The following is a 20981-nucleotide window of genomic DNA, read 5'->3' as shown; positions in this document are numbered from 1 at the left end:
TTTGGCAGCAGCAAGTCAATAGCTAGCTTCGTAAACGGGAGCGAATGTCACAATGACAGCCAGTTCCAGTGTTGCTACTTAAAAAAGTTTTCTGATATTTTGTGGTATTTAATTAGCAGAACTTAAAACCTAACATCTGATTCATTATTTACCATTTTATAAATAATTAAGCAGACTCAAACTTTTGTGATCAATCAATAACAGTAGTTATAGTGGCGTAAGTTTTTGCACATTATCAAAATCTAAACACAAATGCGCGAATAACCTGTAGGAGGCTGGCAATACTGTTTACTTGTTGAGTGCTATTTTATTTTATTTCTGATTCGCTATGTATGAGTAATGTAACTCTTTACGTATCTGTTTTAGTAAAACTAGTGTACAGAAAAGTGTGTACATCTGTTAGTTTATAGTGGATGGAGTTAATTTTTCAGTGTGTGTAGCCGCATGTGAAGTAAAATGTCCGAAGACGTGTCTTATGTTTCGGTTTGCCATTTCACGAGTGATGCTTTAAACATTTTAAACCGTTTGAATACAAGGAGATTGTTCCCCAGCTATGGACCGGGAAAACTGCCCAGGTATGTTTATATGTTTTACATTGATTATCATTGTTTTGATCGATGTTATGATATGACGTTTAGTAGCTCATTGCAGTAGATGTCAAAGATATGTTTACACTTTTGTACCTTACCTCTTTGTGATAAGGCGAGAAATGTAAACATATTTTTGATGGCTACTAGACCAATACTTGTTGTTTGTTGTTAAGTCAGTGTGAGGATCCTTAATCTGGGCTTTGTGAATTAACTGACTTGATAAATCTTGACACAGTATGATCACAACACATTTACAAAGTAACACTTTTTTGTTGTTATGTCACAACCTATCACCCATTTTGGATGATTATTGTAACCGAGAACAAGAAAAATAACACATAACCTTAAATGTTTTCTGTCCAAGTAGACCTTAACATGCTACATTAATATTGTTGTTGGGGTGGTATGTAATGGGCCTCTGAGTGTCAAATCAATCAGCAGCAATCTATTGTGACGGCTCTATATAAGCTTAAAGTTCCTTACTAATGGCTGTTAAAAAAATCTTAATACTGCAAAAACAACTGTAGGACCATCAGTCTTATTACTTATACTACATATCATTGCTATTACACAGTGTTATGTGGGTTGATTTACCAATTACCTCGTGAATAAAAGCAACATGCAGTATAGTGGTGACTCACCTTACTATCAGATTAACCAATTGAAGAAGAATCATTTTTATATCTAGGATGTTGACCCTTTGAGTCTCTGCCAATCTCAATGAGCCAGCCAAAGTTTTTTCAAGTGGCTACAGTATGAAGTTTTTAAAACAAGGAGTCTGTGTCTGATCTTCACATTGGAGTGTGTTGCTACTAGTGTTGAGTGGCAAACCACTCACAAAAACTAATCAATATGTAAAAAGGCCCTATGTGAAGGCCAGACACTCTAATGAGGCTTTAATGAAATAGGGCTGCCACTTAAATACAAAAAGTCAAAAACCATTTCAGGATTAAAATCTACAATAGAATTGCTTCCTTCTCTTCTTCTTCTTCTTTGTTGTATCCTCATGGCTGAGGGACGTGACGATAGTGGATGCTCTTCACCAGTTGTCTCCATGCCACTCGATCCTGGGCCCGGTGCATGCTAGCCTGCAAAGTGGTCTTGCAAATTGCTTCCACAGCACTAAAAGTACTAACAAAGACATTATATATTTTCAGAGATTGGAGAGGCTTAGCAAACTTAGTAGGAATAACAGCCCAAGATGCAGACAGCAGACATGAGAACATGGTGAAGTGGATCCTGGAGACGTGGCTCCGGAATGAGAAGGAGGCTGCGATGGTGCACCAGCTGCTCCGGCACTTGGAGACTATTGACAGATATGACATCAGGGACGATCTGCAGAACCTGGCTAATGCTAACAGACTTGTGAATACAGGTACATTTACATTAAATAAAAGATGGATAATATATGTTTATTTGCTTCCAAGTACACATGAATAACATGGTAACATGGACTCTGGTTGGGCATATAAGTATACCGGGTGTCCTGTAAACCAATGCCAAAATTAAAAGGGGTGATAGGACAACTCATTAGCTATCATATTAAGTGAATTTGACCTTAATGAAAATGTCATGATTTTTCAGATATGGCCATTTAAATTTAAACGGGACTTAATCGCGTAAACTTACGTTTTATATTTAACCCGACGTTTCGGACATGACATTACGTCCGTGGTCACGGGTAGACTGGCTGGGAGTTGTATCAACATCTTCTAGCTGTACGAGTTTTTCGAACTACCCGCACTTGATTGTCATCAGTCACTTTTACGCTAGGGTTGCCACTCTGCCTACATACAACACTCACGACATCCGATGGTATGGGACGGGAAGTTTTCTCACGTTTACACTTGCCAATCACTGGATTCCACGAAGATGAAATCCCTTGCCCTTCATTTTGATTGAAATTACGATGTCCTGAACCTGATTTCAATCGCTTCACGTACTTTCCTGCTATAGTAAAGACGTTCAGTTGAAAGGACTTTGGGATTATGCAAGGATGAATGTTGGGATTATGAATGTTGCAAGACGACCGGCATTTATGCCCTATGTCAAGGGAGTGACAGACAAGGTTGGTACCATACTAAAGAAGTATTCGATACAGACTGTGTACATGCCGTTGTCGAGGGTGGCGGGGCAACTAAGGTCAGCAAAGGATGTTATTCCATATCAGACGCCAGGCGTTTATAAGATTGACTGTAGCTGTGGTAGTTCTTATATTGGAGAAACCAAACGCACCATAGCGGAAAGGGTCAAAGAACATATCGCGGCGGTCAAAAAACGACAAATAAATAAGTCTGCGGTTGCCGAGCATTTGCTAGAGTCAGGACCGAACCACTGGATTGAACTGCATAATCCCAAAGTCCTTTCAACTGAACGTCTTTACTATAGCAGGAAAGTACGTGAAGCGATTGAAATCAGGAAACATCGTAATTTCAATCAAAATGAAGGGCAAGGGATTTCATCTTCGTGGAATCCAGTGATTGGCAAGTGTAAACGTGAGAAAACTTCCCGTCCCATACCATCGGATGTCGTGAGTGTTGTATGTAGGCAGAGTGGCAACCCTAGCGTAAAAGTGACTGATGACAATCAAGTGCGGGTAGTTCGAAAAACTCGTACAGCTAGAAGATGTTGATACAACTCCCAGCCAGTCTACCCGTGACCACGGACGTAATGTCATGTCCGAAACGTCGGGTTAAATATAAAACGTAAGTTTACGCGATTAAGTCCCGTTTTAATTTAATAATATGAGTGAAGATCGTGTTAGTTTAAATCAATATATGGCCATTTAATTTATAAATCGTAAAGAAAAAAGTAAAAAATTCGCTTTAATTAGCTGAGCCACAGTATAATAAAGAGTAGTGAGTACTATCGTACAGTATGGCCACCCCCGCTCTCCGCTGAAAGTGCCGCCCACCCCCTCTCGGTTACCTCACAGTTACCACATGTCAAAGACGTGAACAGTGGACTTGTTATATCTCACTCACACAAGCATAGCGCGTTCACCTGACACGAGCTTAGAGTGTGTAGTTGTGTACTAGGAACGCGCCTCTTTCATATATTTGATCGCCAGTGTCCGAGGTGTGGCTGAGCTAAGCTCCTATCACCCCTTTTAATTTTGGCGTTGGTTTACGGGACACCTTGTAGAAAGCCTATTGAAGAAGACAAGACTTTAGTCACACCTCGGAGACTGGCGATCAAATATGTGAAAGAGGCGCGTTCCTAGCACACAGTCTAAGCTCGTGTAGGTGAACGCGTACTATGAGGTAACCGAGAGGGGGTGGGCGGCACTTTCAGCGGGGAGCGGGAGTGGCCATACTGTACGATAGTACTCTTTATTATACTGTGCTTTAGTAGAGTTTTTCTAGGACAAACATTTGACAGTGTCAGTTTAAATTTGACTTGACATTGCCACGCTTTTCATCTCGATTCATAGTTAGTTATGTTAGTTGTGTTAGTTGCCCTGCACACAAATAAACACTGCCTACCTTTGGAATAGGTATATTGTCACAGAATATATAATAGTACAAGTACAGAAGGCCCACTGCTTTGATGTTCACGAAATGCCGCCTTTTTAAATACCTACAAAATTCTTACAAAGAAACGAGCCGCACGTGCGCGGCGTCCGGTGATAGGGTTACCAATGGATCCAAACGAATTAATACTCACATAAAATGTTATAATATTATATTCCAGTCTTGGGTACTTTCTAGGTTTATATACTGTATTTATATATTTTTGTTCAAGTTCCAACATCACAAGCCTTATTGAACTTTTCCGTGGGACTTAATCAGTAGTAGATCTAAGTAAGAATGTCTTATGATATTTATTTTATTCAATATGTCTATTTAACTAAGTATTATTAGCCATTCCACACGCGGACATCGCTTAAAAAAACCTCGCGATGTAAAGTAACAATAGAAAGTGCGAACGTGCATTCCGTGAGAACGCGCGCCATCCCTGAGTAGGCCGCGAACTCGCGGCCGCCAGGATGTACTTGTAGCGCGGCGATAGAATCGCGGAGTGAGCCGCCCCTGATATTGTTTTCATTCATAAGTCTCACAAATTCAATAGCACCTAAATACTGCATGTAACAGTTGAGGAACTTTAGGACAATAAATAAAATTGTTATTTCATTCATACCGTAAAACCGCAACATACTTACGTCACACGACATTACTAAATCTAAATCGTGATTCCCACACCCATATTTTAACTAAGGAGAATAGAGATCGTATTTACAATTTTCATTACTTTTTACAGCTAAAATAGAATTTTATATTATGCTACTTATTTATGTGATAGTTTTAGTTGTCTGCCTTTGATTTGGACACTGAATTAGTACAGTGGGTACTCTTACATCCTGTCATTCAAGATGGCTTGTATATTTATCAAATTTAACCTTATATTACAGGAAAATACGAACGAATCAAGCAACGGACGCGTCTGCTTGTATTAAATATCTATAGCGCCATCTATATTATATGTTAAACCCGGTAAATCATGAATTCATGATTTAATCTTTCACTTCTCAATCAGGTAATTGTTACGCTTTTTATCCACAGGACAAAAATGGACAATAGAAAATCAAATTGTGCCCCACTGTCCTGTACCGGAGGACCAGCTCCTGACCATGGACGATGTGGACCAGGGGGCTCCGGTGGAGTATGACGCCTTGGTGCTGTATGCTGCTGACGACCAGGAGTTTGTTGATGTCATGATCAGAAATATGTCAGAGATCGGATTCAAAGTAAGTAGCTTTTCAAGTTTCTACTCCTAATTTAATTAAATAGTTTTGGAGTGGGATTGGGTAAGACATGTCTGCCAAATGCATCCAGATCGGTGGGCCAAATTGGCTACTCAGTGGACACCGCCGATTCGCCGGGGCAGAGGTAGACCAAAAAAAAGATTGCGGGATGACCTCGACGCATTTTGCAACGACTGGCCAGAGCAGATGCCAAATCGTAATGGGTGGCGGAAGAAAGGGGAGGCCTTTGCCCAGCAGTGGGACATAAAAAGGCAAAAGAGAAAAGAAATGATCTGTTTTATGTATGTTGAACTCTCCAAAAGTTGTGAGTCTTCCGAGTCCTCCAACAGTTTTTTATTGTTACAGTTATTCACAAAGCACAGCCTGCGCCCCGGCGCGATCCCCTACGGGCCGATGACTGAGCTGATCAGTTCTCGATGTCGGCACACCATACTGGTCTATTCCCCCGTTTTCTTCCAGAGTCTAGACGATCGCTTCTACACGGAATATGTGCACGCTAGAAACATAGGTATGTCCTATATTATTTTATAGTGCATAAACTGTCATCTCTCGACACACGATTAAAACTTTTGGCCGTAGGTTTTAACAATTTGTCTAATAATCTTAACTTGATATGTGTTAAAATAGTTAAATATTATATCAACGCTATCTAGCCGAGAATATTGACGATCTCTAGACTACCATGCATTTTTCTTGGTGGTTCTAAGGATGTACGTTTTTTTCTTAGAATTTATCTGTGTATACGGAGTTATAATTATAATATATTATGAGTCTAGTCTAGATTCCAGAAGAATAGAATCCATTATAGCTTTGAAATCTCTCTTTCGCTGAACGAAGATCAGATTGTTCGCTCAATCTCTTTATGATTCGTCCTAAATACTAAACTCCATATATTTGTACAGTAGCGATCAAAATTATTTTGACAACAGTATAACTTTGAAATTTTAGTATAAATTATTAGCTATAACGAAGTTAGTAGATTCCATGCCGGCTCGATGCGTTGCTGTTGGTAAGGCTAAAGGATTTGCAACCAAATATTGAAGAAGTTTTTCATATAGCTATCTCTCCACTTTTACTAGGACATTTTATACTAGTGTCAAAGTACTTTTGAGCGACTCGAAGTGTGAATTTATTTTTTTTCTTTTATGTTTGTGTATACTTTCAGGAATAAAATATAAAATAACTAAGTCTAGCCTTATTTAATAAATATATAAATAAGTAATTAGTGAATTCAAAGTTTTCATAAAGTTACAAAAAGATTTATATTTGTCAAAATACTTATGATCGCTACTGTATGTTCAGAGAAGAAGCACACGCTTATTCCGTGCGTGTACCGCGAGTGCACGCCGCCGCCGCAGTTCCGCTACCTGTTCGCGCTGTACGTGCACACCACGGCCTACAACTTCTGGGACCGTCTCGCGAGGACAGTCGACGGCGGCCGCACGCCTCGGTACGTTCAACGTTTAGAGTAGTACTAGCTTGTCGCCTCACTTGACAACTCACTCACAAGTTGCCACAGTACTATCTGTTCGCGCTGTACGTGCACAGCACGGCGTACAACTTTGAGATCCTCGCGAGGACTGTGGACGGCAGGCGGACGCCTTGGTTAGTTCCAAAAATGCATAACCGCAGTTATTTGGTGTCAAAAGTTGATGTCAAACACTGGAAGACAATTTTTTTGTGCACGAAACCCCTCCCTCACTCATATTATTTTCTGTAACTTATGGTATAAAACTAATATGCTACCCATAGATAGTGTTTGTGCTAGACTTGTCCACCTCTTAGTTCCGGAATATGATGGAAATAATAATTAACATTTTCTTTAACAGGCTGCTCCCTCCAAACCCTACTAACTCCGTGCGAATCCAAGAGGTGACAAGCGGCAGCCAACTCCGGCTGAACGGTAGCCAACTGAAGATCACCAATGGATCCATCCCCAACGATCAGCCCGCACCTGCCATCCAGGTCAACGGTCAGCCCCACCAGTATGTAACTCAACCCAGCACTACCAGCCAGGCTAGCATCCCTAGTAGCCCTTCAGGTCGCGTGTCTCCACACACCACAACCACTATAGCCTTACCCGACGTGCCGTCAGCGTCCCTATCCGTCTCAGTCACTTCCCTGTCTTCGCTAGACTCGCGGAGAACGGAAAGCGCATCGCTCAACGACCTAAGCACGAAAAAGAAGAAGAGCTTCCTGAAAAAGTTGTTGAAGTTCCCTAAAAAAAAGAAGGAGGTGTTGCTCACTACGAACTGAGTGCTAAGACTGTGTTAATTTAAAAATTTCATGCGTGCTATGTCGCTGATTTAGTTATTGGAAATCATGAAATGTACTTTTTCAGACTGGACACGAAACTATTTTATACATACAGTGCCTTAAACGTTTTAAAGACGATTATAGAACACTAATTTGTTAACATAGGGCAGGGTAGTTTACCTTATATGAATACATCACAGCTACATTTACATATATGGTGCTCCTGTCCATTGGATACGAGTACCCGCCTGCCTGTATTAAGTTCACAGGATTTTTTTTATATATATTAAGGACGTTTTTTAAACAACTGATTACAATTTGAATTAAGAAATCGAGCACAATTTTTTACAATTACAAATAAATGAAATTAACAGACTACAGATGTAGTGCGAAAAGGGTTTTCTTCGTATTTTTCCGGGAACGTTCGTATTTGTCATGCTAGTTCAGTCAATGTCATACAAACTGGGTGGCTGAATACAATCGCTCACGAAACGCTCACGCTGAGACTGACTGAAATAGCATGACACGTTCGTACGTTTCTGTAACAATACGAAGTCAAATCTTTTCGCACTACATCTGTAAATTTAAAGTATAATTTATGTATTTAAGTTGTTTGCACACGAGCTGCTTACTATTCTCCACAGGAGTGGAAACTTGTGTTTGAAAATTATGAAATGTTCGATTTATTAGAATTCTACTAAAAAGAACTCTTGTGCTCATTTGAATGCATTTTATACATTACACCTTATGACGTACTATTTTGTATCTAACCTTCTTGCCTAATAACTATCTTCCATCTTTTTATATTTCTTCTAAATCTTTATATTCTAGAATTGTGTAGTATTTTTATAAATTATAAATGTGAAACCTTTGGACGACTTTGTTTCTACAAATAGAGTTGTTTTCTTTTCAAATATATTTTATTATTCTGTTTATCGATGTAAATGGCCTTAAATTTTGTATATATTTTGATAATGAATGTTTAGTCATAGTTTAAGTGTTAATAATGTACAAATTGTGATAGTTATATGATTGAGGTTTTTAGACCTACATTTTAGAGTTTAAGTTAAAATGTCCAGAGCTATTTGTTCTCGCGTACATGAGAGTATGTATAGTTTTTTGTTTGTATATAGTGCTGCGGCTTTTATTGATGGCTCAAAAGTTTCAGTCTACACTTTAAGCATATCTAGAATAAGATTATCTAACTTTACATCACACATGGGTAATATTAGGGTAGAATGGGGTCGTTTAGTGCTGGATTCTATTTACCTATACGAACTGACCAGTTATTATTGTAATTATTATACAGCATTATGATACCACAGGGGTAACAAACGTCCATAGCCCCACACCCCAGGGGTAACAAAAGTCCATAGCCCACGGTAACTGTAGATATACTATCAGGCGGACTATGTTTGGTTGTCACTCGCCACCAACATGTGTAAAATATCGTACTAGCATTTGTATACTCGGGACCACTCATTATTATTATTTGTTACCATAAAGTGAGAATTTGAACAATGAAATTGTGATGCTTATGCCTTCTTTTACTCTAAATGTAAATTGGATATTTTAATTGATGTTTTGAATTAAATGTTTTGTTCATAATTGATAGTTTTATTGCCCTCTATAATCATTATTAATAACTTAATTGTATGGTACCTATATATGTTTTAGGATTGTAAGTTTTGGTAATTTATCTTTAAAATGGGTGAATGAACTTTTTCTTGCCTGTTATTGCCATGGTTACGGTCCCCTGAGTCACCTGGTTTTTATGCAAAATAATGCTACTTAAACTATGAAAACATGCATTTTTCTGGTGTTAACAAGCCCTTTCCTTAATTTGCCACCTACAAACATGGACTACATGCATGCTTGCATCATTTCAGTATCATAATGCATAAAACCAGCGTGACTCAGGGGACCGTAACCATGGCAGTAACAGGCAAGAAAAAGTTGATTCACTCAAGTATATCCAACATTATACAATTTTGCACATTTCTATAAAAATATAATGCCTGCATAAGGTTTGTTTTTGGCCTTCGTAAATACGACCATGTTTCTGAATTTCGTGCTCAGCTCAGATGGCTCCCCATTCGTCAGCGTCGCAACTCACATATTCTAATCCTTCTGTATAATATTCTCTATAACCCAACCACACCTCCTTATCTTAAAAAACGTTTTAGCTATCTGTCTTCTACGAGGTTTGCGGAGAAGCTTCTTCTTGTTCCTCCATCTTCCTCTTCTAAATTCTTTGTTAACTCTTTCACTTTTCGGGCTGTTCGTTTGTGGAATGCATTACCGTTGGATGTCAGATGTGCAAAATCCCTTCCCTTATTTAAAAGTCTTTTGAAGACTCATTACCTCTCACTACCTTGATTTGCCTTTATATTTATATAATATATTTGTGTATTTTTTATATGTATATATTTTTTTTGCTATGTATTGTATGTATTTTATTATTTAGGTATAAATAAAATATTTATGTTTATGTAACTACTTATTTCTTAGTTTTTGATGTGTGCAGTTTTATTCTACACGTAATTCTCATGTTGGCACTACCCGTTTCATTGTTTCTGGTAATTTGTTTCCTGCTACCCAAAGGTTGTCTGGTAGAGATCGCTTTTAAGCGACAAGACCGCCTGTTGTTACCTAGTTTTAATCGTTTTAATATCTCCTTTTAATAAGTGGTGCACAATAAAGTATATATTATTATTTTTTATTTATTTTCTTTCTTAGGCTAGGCTGTTTATAATATGAATATAAAAGTAAAATACAAAAACACATACAAAACAATATAAAACACATATAAACACATTATAAAAAACCTAACCTAGGGTGCCGCCAGCAGCGGGGCAGGGCCCAAGCTGCCGGTGGTTAGGGCTGCAGAGAGAGGAACCGTCGAACTATCCGCGCTGTGTCCAAGATCACCGCCTTCTGCATCTGGCCCTTGATCCAGCCACCTAGCGAGAGTCTCTTAAGATGTTGGTCGAGACTCTTCGCTATGAGACCGTTCGCTGAAACGACTATCGGAACAATGATCGTTGATTCAACATCCCACATGGCGGTTATCTCGTGAGCCAAGTCTAGGTACTTACTGGACTTGTCCTTCTCGGCTTTCACGAGATTCTCATCATGTGATGTCAACGAGCACTGCCCGGCGTTGCAGTCGATCTATTATCACAATGTCAGGCTTATTATTATTATTATTATAGATTATTTAAATATTCTACATATATTTGCATGTAGAAAAGAAAACAAACAGCTTGTAATTATGTATAAACATGTATTTCTGTCAATAAATTCTAATTAAATATAACTTATGTTAAGATACAGATACTCTGTACACCCTAACAACGTGGTCGGCGCCGCCGCTTGCCAGTAGCAATTCATTTTCATCTTGCTTGAACGCGAGTCTTCGAACTGTCAAGTGATGCGCCGAGCTGTAAAAAAATATCAAAGCATCATACGTATTAGACAAATAAATATTTGACATTCTTACACTGATTGACCGAGTCCCACGGTAAGTTCAAGAAGGCTTGTGTTGTAGGTACACAGACAACTAATATACAATAGGTAGTTATTTGCCACCGAGTAAAACACAAAATTTTTCAACACACCAACACGAACAAAATACTGACTAAAACATCAAAATAAATCAAATCCGTCAATTTATTCAATATTTATGATTCAAAATCATCATTTATAGGTAAAATCTAGCAGCCAGATTAAGACATCGAGTTAAAATTTGTATGAAATTACTTTGCCCCCTTGTGGATAACATGCACTTTTGCTATCTGTTTTCGAATAGCAAAGAAAGCCTTTACCAGTTGGTGTGGTGAAAATACTTATACCGGATATCCTTAAAACCAACGCCAAAACGAAAAGGGGTCATAGGGCATCTCATTAGCTATTACATTAAGCGAATATGACATGGCATGTCATGGCTTTTGATATATTCGCCGTTTAATTTAAATAAACGTAAAAGAATGACCTAAGGGTGCTCACATCACGAGAGACTAACATAACCAAGCTATAACCAACCTGTGATCTAATTCCTTCAATAATGTCCACTCTTTGCCGTACGTGAAGAACTTTATGACGCCCGAGTCCAGTCCGACCGCCGCGACGTTCTGTGACGTAGGTGCAAATGCTAGCGCTGTTACAGAATCCTTCGGGAGCTCCAAGGTGCTCACGTGAGAATAGGAGCCGAGAGAAGTGTTGGTGGGGGCGGATTTAGTCCACAGACAAACCTGGAATATGAAAACACATTATTATTGTCAAGGCACAATAAAACACTGCACCTACGGCAAAGCGACATCGTTTACTACTGCATCTTATGCGCCCCGCCACTATCCATAGTTTTAACAATCTTGCCATACCCTTCACAGGGTGCCCTGTGTTCATATTAAAATAATATAATTTGTAACACCTGTACGTACCATGGTAAGCAAATAAATGATTTTATAATCCATAGACGCTATCCGATCGCTGTCAAGTGCGCATTACCAAAACTATTGTTTGTAAATTAATTCTCTCAACTGTAACCTCAAAGTGTATCAAAATCATTGAAGAACTATACAGGCTAACCTTGCCTTCCCTAGAGCCAGTTCCAAACATGTTAGAATAATCCTCGTATGTTGCCCAACTTGCTCAAACAAGTTGCATTGTTGCCTGCTGTATAAGATCTTATAACGGTCACGGAATATATGGTCTATACAGACACTAACCTTGCCTTCCCTAGAGCCAGTTCCAAACATGTTAGAGTCCTGCGTCCACGCACAACACCAAATGATCCTAGTATGCACGCCATTCGTCTTATCCGTGCACGCGACTTGTTCGAACAAGTTGCCTTGTTGCCTGCTGTATAAGGTCCATCGCCGGTCGCGGGAGACCGAGAGCAGGTGTTGAGAGTCGGGGCTGAAGGACAGCTGGGTCACGGTGAGCTGGTGGGAGACCAGGGTTTGGGTCTGCTGCCAGTTTTGGGTTTCCCTGTGGAGAAGGATGAAAACATAGAACAGTTTGAGATAAAACTGGTTGGTTTTATAAGAAACTTACAAGTTGTCTTCAAAATCACGTCTTGGAAAGAAACTTAGAAAAATTGGACTTCTGTAGGAGGTAGGGCATAGCGGATGATATTCCGCTTTGTGTGGTAGGGCACAGCACAGCGGATATCGTCTCGCTTGAATCTAGAGCAGAGCCCAACTGGGGTAGTACCTCCGTCTTACAGAAGACCGCAGCCAAATAGCACTAGACCCTACTCATAGTGTTGCGTTCTTGTCGGTGAGTAAGGCTGCCAGAGCTCAACGAGGGTGCGGTGTGCTGATGACAGGAGGACTTACGGAACTAACTTGTTCCGTCTATTGTCCTTTGAGTCGTCGGCAACCCGAACCCTCCTTAGACCTTGTACACTCCTTTTTGCTGTGTACTTAACACAGCAAAAGGGAATGTACAAGTTTCTAATGGGTTGGCAACGCGCATGTGACACTGTTTGAGTTACAGGCGTCCATAGGTTACGGTGACCGCTTTACATCAGGCGGGCCGTATGCTTGTTTGCCACCGACGTAGTATTAAAAAAAAAACTTGAATTGGCGTGGCTGTGGCCCATGTGGCCGAATGCCTGGCGCACCGGGAGCGAGTGCACAGGATGCTGGTTCGATTCCAGACAGAGAACTCTTTACCAGAGTCTAACGGCGGCGTGTTCAGCTACATTCGCTTTGCAAGCTGAGGCTAAAAGGGCGCCGTTGGGAGAGGCGGCTAGCGCGAACACTTCGCACCTGCATCTGTATAGCTTGTGTCTCTCCGGCCACAGAGTGTTTTGCAGAATTTCGTCTGTAGGATACTCTAGTTATAGAGAGAAATATTTAAAATATCCTACCAGAGTCTAACAGCGGCATGCTCAGCCACGTTGGCTTTGCACGCTGAAGCCAGAATGGCGCCGTCGGGCGAGGCGGCCAGCGCGAACACCTCGTACCCGTGCCCGTACAGCTTGTGGCGCTCCGGCCACAGCGTGTTCTGCATTAGAGTTTCTTCTGTGGGAGGTTCTGAAGAGAAAAATATAAATTTAAATAGATATCATACACGAAAGAAAAAACGACAGGGCCCACTGGTGGCCGAGCCGGGAGTCGAACCCAGGACTTCAGCTTACGCGGCTAACAAATCGAAAAATATTCAATAAAATAATTTGATTTGATCCCTAGTTGTATAGAAAAAATATAATGATGTAGGGTATGGAAATAAAGCACTTCACATATTCCTATGAAATGTATTTTGAACAAAAAAGTGAGCAAAAGCCTTTCCAGAATTGCATGGAAGTCGCATCCTAGTTAGTTCTACTCCATGAATACAGTTTTCTGTTTCCACGACCATGACTCTTAAAAACAAAGCAAAGGTTTTTACTCATAAAATAGTACCTGTGAGGTTAACAGGCACGAAGTATCCATCGTCGTCGGCCACGTCTCCCGCGAACACGGCCTTGTTGGACAAGCCCAGCGACGGCACCGAAGCGCCCTCCGCACCTGAAACAAAGTTCATTCGCATGCCGCTGGGCTCCAAATATTAATTTTTGGTGTTTGAATGTTTTGTTTGGCGTTTGCATAAGGGTGTTCGGCAAACTGGCACATTCGCCATGCGTGGGATATGCCGCGTTTTGTGTTCGGTGTTTGACGCAAACCGTTACATTAACTTCATTAATTTATGATTGTAAATTCATTATACACGATTTAATCCGTTTCCATAGTTTTATTTCATCATTACATTAAAATTAAACAAAAAGAAATACGCCTTGATTATTAACAAGAATTTGGATTCAGAAAATAATCCACCAGCTATTTTGTAATTTTTTCTACTCCCGTACTGTTATTCGTGAGTTACAAGGTCGTGCATAGAACTTTTTTCATTTCATTTCATTTCATTTATTTCATGCAAAACCATGGTTACAAGAGGTGTTACATAACATAAATTAGGTACATGGTCACCCTGCAAGGGCGTAGCACTGTCTTATAGAAAACTAGCTTAAAACTAAAAACTTTACATGTACAATAAATAAAAGAATATTATCAAGCTGTGAAAGTATTGCATTACGCGTACATTGTTATTTTCCGTCAATAATTAATAATATGTGTTTACAATTTTCCACTTTCAGATTAAAATTATGACTTTAAAAAAACAATAATAAAAATAAGTTAAATGTCAATATTTATAAAAAAAAAAAAAGTCAATTAATTAGTGCTAGAGCGAGGAAGTTAGATTGTCATCAAAGAACTCAGTAATTGTATAATAGCATTTTGAAATAAGTAATTCTTTTAAGAGCCTTATGAAAGTAGAGTCTAGTTCTTCATTTCTAAGATCGTCTGGAAGTTTGTTAAAAATTTTTTTATTGCCATAAAATATGTACTTTTTGAATGTATTTTTAATTTTGATGATGGCTTTAAAACCCTACATAAAATATGTCAGGACAAGTCTATCTAGTCTATACCAGGGGCGGCTCACTCTGCGATTCTATCGCCGCGCTACAAGTACATGCGGGCGGCCGCGAGTTCGCGGCCTAATCAGGGGTGGCTCGCATTCCCACGGAACGCACGTTCGCACTTTCTTTTGTTACTATACGTCGCGAGTTTTTTTAAAGGTTCATATGCGATATCCGCGGGTGGAATGTCTAATAATGCTTAGTTAAATAAACATCATGAATAAAATAGGACAATCTTACACTTTCTACTATCGATTAAGTAATTTATGTCCCACGGAAACGTTCAATAAGGCTTGTGACGTTGGGACTTAAACAAAAATCATATAAATACTGTATATATACCTAGAAAGGACCCAAGACTTGAATATAATTGAATAGGTAATAATTTTTTTTAATCCGTAGTCAACCCTATCGTCCGACGCTGCGCACGTGCGGCTCGTTTCTTTGTAATAATTTTGTAGGCATTTAAAAAGGCGGCATTTCGTGAACATCAAAGCAGTGGGCCTTCTGTACTTGTACTATTATGTATTCTGTGTGTCTATACCCTGAAAACATTTAGTAGCAGTAGCACGATATAGCTGTTAAAGTTCAGTAAATACATTGCTACCAACTTAACAAACCAATTCGCAGAGTCGAGACTCCTTCGTTTTCTGCTGCGTATGAACGCAGCAATGATGGCGACGCGTCGAATCGCATTCAAATGTATGAGAACTCGATTCAACTCGGCACGATTCGTCTTAGTGGCCAGGCTTCAAAGAATCATACCATAGACAGTTTTATTTTCATGTTTGCACTGAAACTGCATATTCAAAATGGTAGGCGGTCCACCTCGATAACTAAGATGACTGAAAGTAGGTATTTGTTGAATTTATAATTTTCTTTCAAAATAAGTGCTTGGTCGTAGAAAAAGTATTGTATGCAACGGTGTTTAACTGAGTCAAAAAATGCTCGTGGCGTCTTTATTAACAATTTTCGGCTTCGCCTCAAATTGTTATCCACGCCACTCGCCTTTTTTGACCTCTTTTAACCACCAGTTGCATAAAATACTATATTCTTAAGCACCACTGATGTCATCAACAAATAGGCATTATTCAAAGAGATTTACCAGCATCTTCCCCTCCCAACTCTTCCCCAACGATGGCCTTGTAGTTGTGCGCGAAGTTAGACGGCGCGTCGAATACTCTGATGACTTTTTCTTCGGCCGCCGACGCGAAGGTGCGAGAGGATACGGGAGCGATGGCGGCTAGGTCGTAGCCGTGCACTTGCGGTCGAGCTAGCTCGTGCCACTCCACTGCGCCTAGACAACAAAATACGTCATAAATCAATATACTTATTATATTTATTGATATGCTCCTATAGCATTAACGAGAACTGGTCGCAGATGGCACTGGGCCGAGAGGCGTGGAGGAATGGAAAGGAGGCCTACGTCCGAAGACGGTCGCTTTAAACGCTGATATATATTTAGATAGATAGATTTTCAGTAGATAAATAAAATAAAATAAAAAAAAAAGCCTTTTATTTTAATTGCAAGTAGGTATTACATTTTTTTACATTTATTTTTGTTTAATTATGCTATTAGACCCTTTTTGGGTGAAGGCCTCCTCCATCGATTTCCACATGTCCCTATCTTGGGCAATTTGGATCCAGTTTGGGTCTACTGATTTTTTAATGTCTTCGTCCCATCTTGTGTATGGTCTGCCGCTGCGACGTTTGTCTAGGGGGTCATACCATCTTGTGACTTCCGTTGTCCACCTGCCATCCATTATATAACAAATTACATTTTCAGTAGATATAACATTAAAAACAATATTTCATAAAGGCGATTCGGAATTATTTACAGTGCACTAAAACTAGTATTACTCGATACTCTTTCTTTAGTTAAATCATACCGTCAGGGCGCGTGAGGCCTTGTGGCCTGATCGGCGTAGATTCTGAGATAATGTCGGGTGTGTTAATATTGTCAATATGCTTGACTCAAAATTGTCATACCGTCAGGCCTTGTCCATGGTGCATGTAGTCTCGTGGTCTGATCTGCTGAGACGCTGATGAGGTACTTCGCTGGCGCCCAGGCGATGTCCTCAACGCGACCGAAGTGGCCCCCGCAGACTACACGGGGCTCCCATTGACGGGTCTCCTAAAAATGGTAAACAGATGATTCTAACTCCATCCTTTAACATTTTCTTCTTACCACGCTAGTGCGCACTCGTGGAAGTAATATGGCATAATATTGTGGAGTAAAGGTTGTGCATTATTTTTAAACTAATATGAGGTGTGCAATAAAGCGTAGGTATTGTATTGTAAACGATGCCGATATGTAAAGTAAGCCGAACTTGTTCCAATATTTCGACAACCCTACAAAAAAAATTCGTTCTAAAAAAACTAAAATGATTACAAAATTAAATTTTGAAATAAATAATATACTGATGGTCGCTTGTGACTGCCAATAAATACGTATAATAATCTCATCATTACTGTATTTGGTGTTTCTAATAACGTTTACTGACCTTATTAAGCTCCCAGATATGGAACGAGCCATTATATCCATGTCCTAAAAAAGAGCCACCTCCGGGCCCGAACCGGCTGCCATAGAACCCCAGTCCGTTGCCCCCCACTTCCCCCACTCGCACTCGCTCCACCCACGCGCCGGTCTCGTCTGGCGCCCAGACTATCAGGGTTTTGTCCAGCGAGGATGAAAGTAGGCGGTAGACTGGAGTGGTTCTGCCATCTGAAAAAAAATCTTTATTATCAGTTGTTACATCAGATTATTCTATCTTAGTGAAAATTTTCATTATATTTTTTCATGCTTACTCCTAAACATAACGCGTAGGGAGTTTTACTAGCTATGGGATTCTCGCGATCGATTGAAGCAAGGGCTCCTAAATGGTCACAAGTTCTAATCTAGGAAATATTTACCACTTTTTACATAAGGTGGTAAATATTTCAAGTCTCTTTTTCTTTTCCAAGACTCCTCGTATTTTACGTCAGATCATACCTGTATTAACGCTAGGATGCCACTGGACCCCGTACACCCATCCCTCATGTCCAGCCAGCACCGCCTCAAGCTTCACGGCCCACTCTGTCCCACAAGCCTGGAACACCTTCTGTTCCACCTTAATGCCGATTGTGGGTTGTTCCACATGCAGTTGGATGCGCCATAACCGGATGTATGTGTCTTGGGAGGCGGATGCTAACAGAATGGTGTCGGAATCTGCAAGTTTTAGACATGTACCTTTAATAAGACATTAGGTACATTAGGGTAATTCCGTATGACAGAAATGCTCGGACAATTTCGAAAGGGGAATCTTGATATTATGGAAATAATGGTGATTTTTATGCGACTTTCGTAATTAGACGACTTTCGGAATTAGCCTAATGCAACTTAAATGACTTGAAAAGGTGTTATACTTTTGACGGTAAGTATGGAGTTCGTTTAAATCAACGTGGGTGCTGTGAGTTAAGTCGATCGCGGTTTTGTAATTTGATCTCAAGAACAGGATTGCTCAACCCCTGTTAAATTTAGTTCACCTAAGCAAGTCCTGTAGATTGACTTAAAAGTTTTAAAAATAACTACTACGCTACAACACAGCTACTGGCTCAGAGCTAAAAAAGATGGGATGATGACATTTGCTTAGTCGCCAGAGTAACCTGGAACAAAGTCACTTGATAGAAACTGATGCAGATGGAGGAGGCTGGAGGAGTCCTTTGCCGACAGGCAAACAGACTTTCAGATGATATGAAAGAGAGATATATTAGAATTTTAAAACTATATTCATCTGAAATGTGCTGAGGAAGAGGCTCATATATACTACACTACAGTGGCGGCTGGTGAAAATTTCTGCTAGGCAACACCCCAACAAAAAAAAAACCTACCTTAACATTAGGTACTTTACTAGCCAATCACGTCCTTTATACAAAAGTACTGAGGAATCGCTTTATGGATTACACTCAGGCTGCGTGCTACACTACAAAAGTAGTATCACAATTAAGACATAAAAATCACATAAATTTACCAATGTCCATTACGTCCAGTCCTCGCACCCAATCCTCGTGTCCCGCTAGAGTGTGCACCCGGTGGAGCTCCTCTCCGGCGAACACGTGTATCTTGTGGTCGTCCAGTGCGCAGAATAACACGGGCTGGCCGCCGAGCAAGTGTGGATGCAAAGTGAGGCACAGGCCCGAGTTTAGAGAGATTGTTTGCTTGTGAGTTGTAGTTCCTTTGGAGAGAAAATAAACATGTATTTTGTGATATTCAGAAGATTCCTAAGGGCTGAGAAGAGTGGAAATTATTCCATCCAAAAAAATAAGTAAAAAGTACTAAGGTTGATACAAGTAAGTGTGTCATAAGGAGAAGTGTGTCTGGCTTTCTCATTTGGCCTATTTAAACGATGATTAGTGTTTATTGCACCATGGTTTAAGTGTTTATTGAGAGTTCAATACGTTTATCACTAATCGTAAGTAGCCAGATGCAAAATTATGAACAAAGCCACCAGTGACAGTGAGTAAAACAGACAAATGTGAGGGCCAGGACCTTACAAGAAGTTATTTTTATTTACTAAGAAAAGTCCTTATTAATTATTATTATCCCAAAACCCAATTACAAAAAAAAAATATATCAAAAACAATTTACTCACCATCTTTCCTCTCCCAAACTCTAATTGTAGAATCAATAGACCCAGTAAACACCAACAAATCATTGTCTTTAGTATACAGTCCGTTCACACAGCTCACCCCATCCGTGTGGCCGGACAACATGCTTGTCACCTTCCAAATCCCATCCACTTTGGTCCAAATGGCAGCTGTTTTGTCGGCCGAGCATGATAGGAGCTCCGTGCAAGCACCGTTTTGCTTGCGGAGCCATTTCACTGAGTTCACTTTGGACTTGTGGTGGCTGAGGACTGTGATAGGATTTGTGCCTTTGAGGTTCTAAAAAAATTCATGTATTGTGCTTTATTGCTTTTTTTTTATGTTTTGTCTTCTTGTTATTCTGTGTTGTATTTCTAATTGTGTGTTATTGCAGCATTCAAGTAAAACTTCTATCTATCTTATTGGTCTTAGTCAACATTTTTGTTTGACCATTTTTATTAAGTTAGTACGACACAGAGCAGGATAAATTCTACTATTATACAGCCTGTATTATGTATAATTTCTAGAAAATATCGTTAATTTTGGCTATACTGCAAACTGATCATAATTAAACAGCTGTTGTGGTGTTGCATTATATATAGTACAGTTCATTCTGTGACATTATTCAGTTTACGTATTTAGAAAAAGAGTAAAATGTATTAAGTACTAAAACATAATGGTAATATTACCGTATTATAAATAACAACAGCGTTCGTAGCACCATAACAGATGGTGCCTTCGTTATTCCAGTCTGCTATTTCGGGTGTACGGTTACACGCTACCGACGTGTACATCTCCTGGATACTCAACTCCATGTTTTCAATTGATTTCAACTGCATCAAATATGATAACTTATTTATTTTTGAACAAAAACATATATTGCTTTTGTTTGCATACTTTTATAGGTTATTTTGTCAAAATTGTCATATGGTTGTCAGCTGTCAAAAATGACATGATTCTTTTTTTAATTTGTTATTTAACCTTGGATACGAGTAAAGTGGCTAACAAACGACCGCTCCGTACACACGAGTGGGAGCGAGAAAAGAATAACTCTTTCTCGTTTTCCCAGTTACAGGTTAGTATATGGAGGACCTTGATGCAGTACGGTCACAGACTACTAAGAAGATACTACGGTACGGTCCTCGTGCTGTCATGTGTTAGCACGTGGTTAGCACTATGAAGTAGCGAACACGCGACCACTCTGCACCGCGACCTTGAAACTTTTCACGTTAGTGACAGCGAGATAAAAAACTCTTTCTCGCTCCCACTTACAGGACAC

General features: G+C 39.7%; 2 protein-coding genes across 2 annotated transcripts; one reads left to right on the top strand and one right to left on the bottom strand.

The window, feature by feature from the left end:
• The first annotated feature begins 277 nt into the window (after positions 1-277).
• Positions 278-8065, top strand: LOC125228376. The gene is made up of 6 exons (XM_048132922.1): positions 278-575; positions 1748-1965; positions 5153-5337; positions 5701-5863; positions 6658-6805; positions 7185-8065. The coding sequence occupies exons 1-6, from the start codon at positions 457-459 to the stop codon at positions 7609-7611; spliced, it is 1260 nt and encodes a 419-aa protein (XP_047988879.1). The 5' UTR covers positions 278-456; the 3' UTR covers positions 7612-8065.
• Positions 8066-10877: 2812 nt separating this feature from the next.
• On the bottom strand, positions 10878-20609 carry LOC125228372 (elongator complex protein 2). The gene is made up of 12 exons (XM_048132917.1): positions 20392-20609; positions 19711-20002; positions 19090-19293; positions 18072-18287; positions 17584-17804; positions 17069-17213; positions 16185-16376; positions 14025-14129; positions 13490-13655; positions 12342-12603; positions 11656-11864; positions 10878-11054 (listed from the first exon to the last, which is right to left on the bottom strand). Exons 1-12 carry the CDS (start codon positions 20539-20541, stop codon positions 10937-10939), a joined length of 2280 nt encoding a protein of 759 aa, XP_047988874.1. The 5' UTR covers positions 20542-20609; the 3' UTR covers positions 10878-10936.
• Positions 20610-20981: the final 372 nt, after the last annotated feature.

Source organism: Leguminivora glycinivorella, chromosome 7 (genome assembly GCF_023078275.1).
Source record: "Leguminivora glycinivorella isolate SPB_JAAS2020 chromosome 7, LegGlyc_1.1, whole genome shotgun sequence".
Classification (NCBI taxonomy): domain Eukaryota; kingdom Metazoa; phylum Arthropoda; class Insecta; order Lepidoptera; family Tortricidae; genus Leguminivora; species Leguminivora glycinivorella.
The sequence above is the reverse complement of the archived record's forward strand: the minus strand, read 5'-3'. Positions and strand labels throughout refer to the sequence as shown.

Excerpts from the sequence above, each read along its gene's own strand:
- LOC125228372 (XM_048132917.1), bottom strand. The coding sequence starts at position 20,541 with ATGCAGTTGAAATCAATTGAAAACATGGAGTTGAGTATCCAGGAGATG. Across the intron at positions 13,656-14,024 it reads CGTGCCTGTTAACCTCACAG|AACCTCCCACAGAAGAAACT; the intron begins GTACTATTTTAT and ends TTTTCTCTTCAG. Across the intron at positions 12,604-13,489 it reads CATGCCGCTGTTAGACTCTG|GGAAACCCAAAACTGGCAGC; the intron begins GTAGGATATTTT and ends CCTTCTCCACAG.
- LOC125228376 (XM_048132922.1), top strand. The coding sequence starts at position 457 with ATGTCCGAAGACGTGTCTTATGTTTCGGTTTGCCATTTCACGAGTGAT. Across the intron at positions 576-1,747 it reads GGACCGGGAAAACTGCCCAG|AGATTGGAGAGGCTTAGCAA; the intron begins GTATGTTTATAT and ends ATATATTTTCAG. Across the intron at positions 5,338-5,700 it reads TGTCAGAGATCGGATTCAAA|TTATTCACAAAGCACAGCCT; the intron begins GTAAGTAGCTTT and ends TTATTGTTACAG.